The 2,600-nt window shown below is 43.8% G+C and overlaps 1 protein-coding gene across 1 annotated transcript; it reads right to left on the minus strand.

Annotated features, from left to right (window-relative positions):
- Positions 1–632: 632 nt before the first annotated feature.
- Positions 633–1,094, minus strand: LOC125498549 (uncharacterized mitochondrial protein AtMg00810-like). The gene has a single exon (XM_048646777.1). It carries the CDS (start codon positions 1,092–1,094, stop codon positions 633–635), a length of 462 nt encoding a protein of 153 aa, XP_048502734.1.
- Between the last annotated feature and the right edge of the window lie 1,506 nt (positions 1,095–2,600).

A 2,600-nucleotide genomic window follows, 5' to 3' on the forward strand; every position in this document is an offset into this window, starting at 1 on the left:
TACAATTATATCCGAAACTGATGAGAAAATATTATCCTAAATATATATATTCTCTATCACACCGCGCAGTCATAGCGGGAGGAGGTCGTACGCTAAGACTAGAACGAAAATCTGTAAAGAGTTGTCGGGGTAGGCCCTTTGTGAAAATGTCTGCAAACAGAGATTTAGAAGGAACATGAAGAACCCGTATCTTATCCAACGCAACTGTTTCTCGAACAAAATGAATATCCATCTCAACATGTTTGGTGCGCTGGTGTTGGACTGGGTTAGTAGACAAATAGATAGCACTGACATTATCACAATAAACAAGAGTGGCCTGACGGAGGGGACAATGTAACTCAAGAAGGAGGTTACGAAGCCAACAAGACTCGGCAACAACGTTAGCGACGCCTCTGTATTCTACTTCGGCACTAGAACGAGATAAGGTAGCCTGACGCTTCGAGGACCAAGAAATAAGGTTGTCTCCAAGAAAACAACAATAGCCTGAGGTGGAACGACGAGTGTCACCCACCCCAATCAACATCAGTGTATGTAATCAGACGCAGAGAAGTAGAAGGATATAAATGTAACCCATTATCAATAATACCTTGAATGTAACACAAGATGCATTTTAAGGCATCATAGTGAGCCTCTCAAGGATCATGCATAAATAAACAAACCTGATGTACCACATAAGCAATATCAGGGCGCGTGAAAGTGAGGTACTGAAGAGCACCAGCCAGACTGCGGTATTTAGTAGGATCTTGGAACTGTGGACCATAATCGGCACTAAGTTTAGACTTAGTGTCCACAGGAGTAGCTGCAGGTTTACAATTACTCATACCTGCCCATTCTAAAATTTCTTGTGCATATTTCTGTTGAGAAAGAAGCATGTAAGACGGGGTGCGTGAAACAGAAATGCCCAAAAAATAACTCAACGGCTCCAAATCTGACATAGGGAACTCAGTCTTCAACTGAGTAATCATACGCTCGCATAAGGAATCTGAAGAAGTGGTGAGGATGATATCATCAACATAGAGTAATAAATATGCTGTGTCAGATCCCTGACGGTAGGTGAACAAGGAAGAGTCACTTTTCGTAATAACAAACCCCATATGAAGTAAGAAATTTGCAAACCGCTGACATCAAGCTCTAGGAGCTTGTTTTAACCCATATAAAGCTTTCCTGAGTTTGCAGACATAATGTGGAACCCTGCGATCAACGAACCCGGGAGCTTGATGCACATAAACTGTTTCCTTGAGATCACCATAAAGAAAAGCGTTTTTGACATCAAGTTGATGAATTGACCATTTTCTAGCCATTGCCAAACTAAGAATAGTACGGATGGTCTGAGGTTTGACAAGTGGACTGAAAGTTTCATCACAATCCACACCAACTTCCTGTGACCTGCCATCACAAACAAGACGAGCTTTGTGCCTTTTAAGTTCACCATTAGATTTTTCTTTGTGTCGAAAAAGCCACATACAATTAACAATATTCACCCCCGTAGGTCGAGGTACTGATTCCCAAGTCCCTGTTTTAATTAAAGCACCATATTCATATTGCATGGTCGCATTCCAATTAGGGTCATTAAGGGCGTGTTTATGATTTTTAGGCAAAGGTGATCGAAAGAAGGAAGGGCCAGTGGGATTAGTGAGCAGCCCATAGCGTGGGTTGGGTTTAGAAATCCCATGCTTGCTGTCGGTCACAGGTGGGGAGATGAGGATAGGACATGTGGGCCACAGAGGTGGGACACCACGCAAGGGGGAAGGGGTGTACCAAACTGGGCTGGGCTCGAGGGTGTGGCCTTGGGCAGGGACGGGTGACACAATAGAGGAGCGGGGGGTGCGGGAAAGATATGGGGATGAATTTGGGCCTGGCCCAAGAGGTGAGGGTTGGGGTGAGTGTGTGGCACGCTGGAAATTTAGTGGGGGTTGCAATAACATGTGAGTTTTTAGGGGGGAAGTGTCAGCTGGGCCCAAAAAATCATATGTGGTCAGAGGCAATGTATGTGTGGCTGCAAATGGGAAGGTTTGTTCGTCAAATATTACATGGCGTGATATAATGAACTTGTTTGTAGAAAGGTCAAGGCACCGGTATCCACGATGGTTGCGAGGATAACCCAAGAAGACACATGGGGTAGATGGAGGAGCAAGTTTAAGGGGAGTAGTAGCAGTTAAATTAGGAAAGCATAGACAACCACAAACCCGAATGTGATTATAAGCTGGTGTGACATGAAATAATGCCTGGGCGGGGGTAATGTTTTTGAGAGCCTTTATGGGTAAGATATTGAGGAGATAAGTGGCAGTCTCTAAAGCATAAACCCAATAGTGACGAGGGATAGAGGCATGGAAGAGAAGTGTGCGAATGATATTGTTGATGGTGCGGAGCATGCGTTTGACTTTGCCGTTCTGAGAGGAAGTGTGTGGGCAAGAGAAACGGAAGACAATACCATGTTGAATACAAAAACGTTTGAACGAATCATTGTCAAATTCCCGACCATGGTCACTTTGGAAAGATTTGATGAGTCGTTCAAATTTGGGTGCGGACATATTGTTAGAAGTTTAAGAAGGAAGAATAAGCCTCAGATTTGTATTTTAAGGGTATTGTCCACACATAAT

This window comes from Beta vulgaris, chromosome 6 (genome assembly GCF_026745355.1).
Source record: "Beta vulgaris subsp. vulgaris cultivar EL10 chromosome 6, EL10.2, whole genome shotgun sequence".
In the NCBI taxonomy this organism is placed as follows: Eukaryota; Viridiplantae; Streptophyta; class Magnoliopsida; order Caryophyllales; family Amaranthaceae; genus Beta; species Beta vulgaris.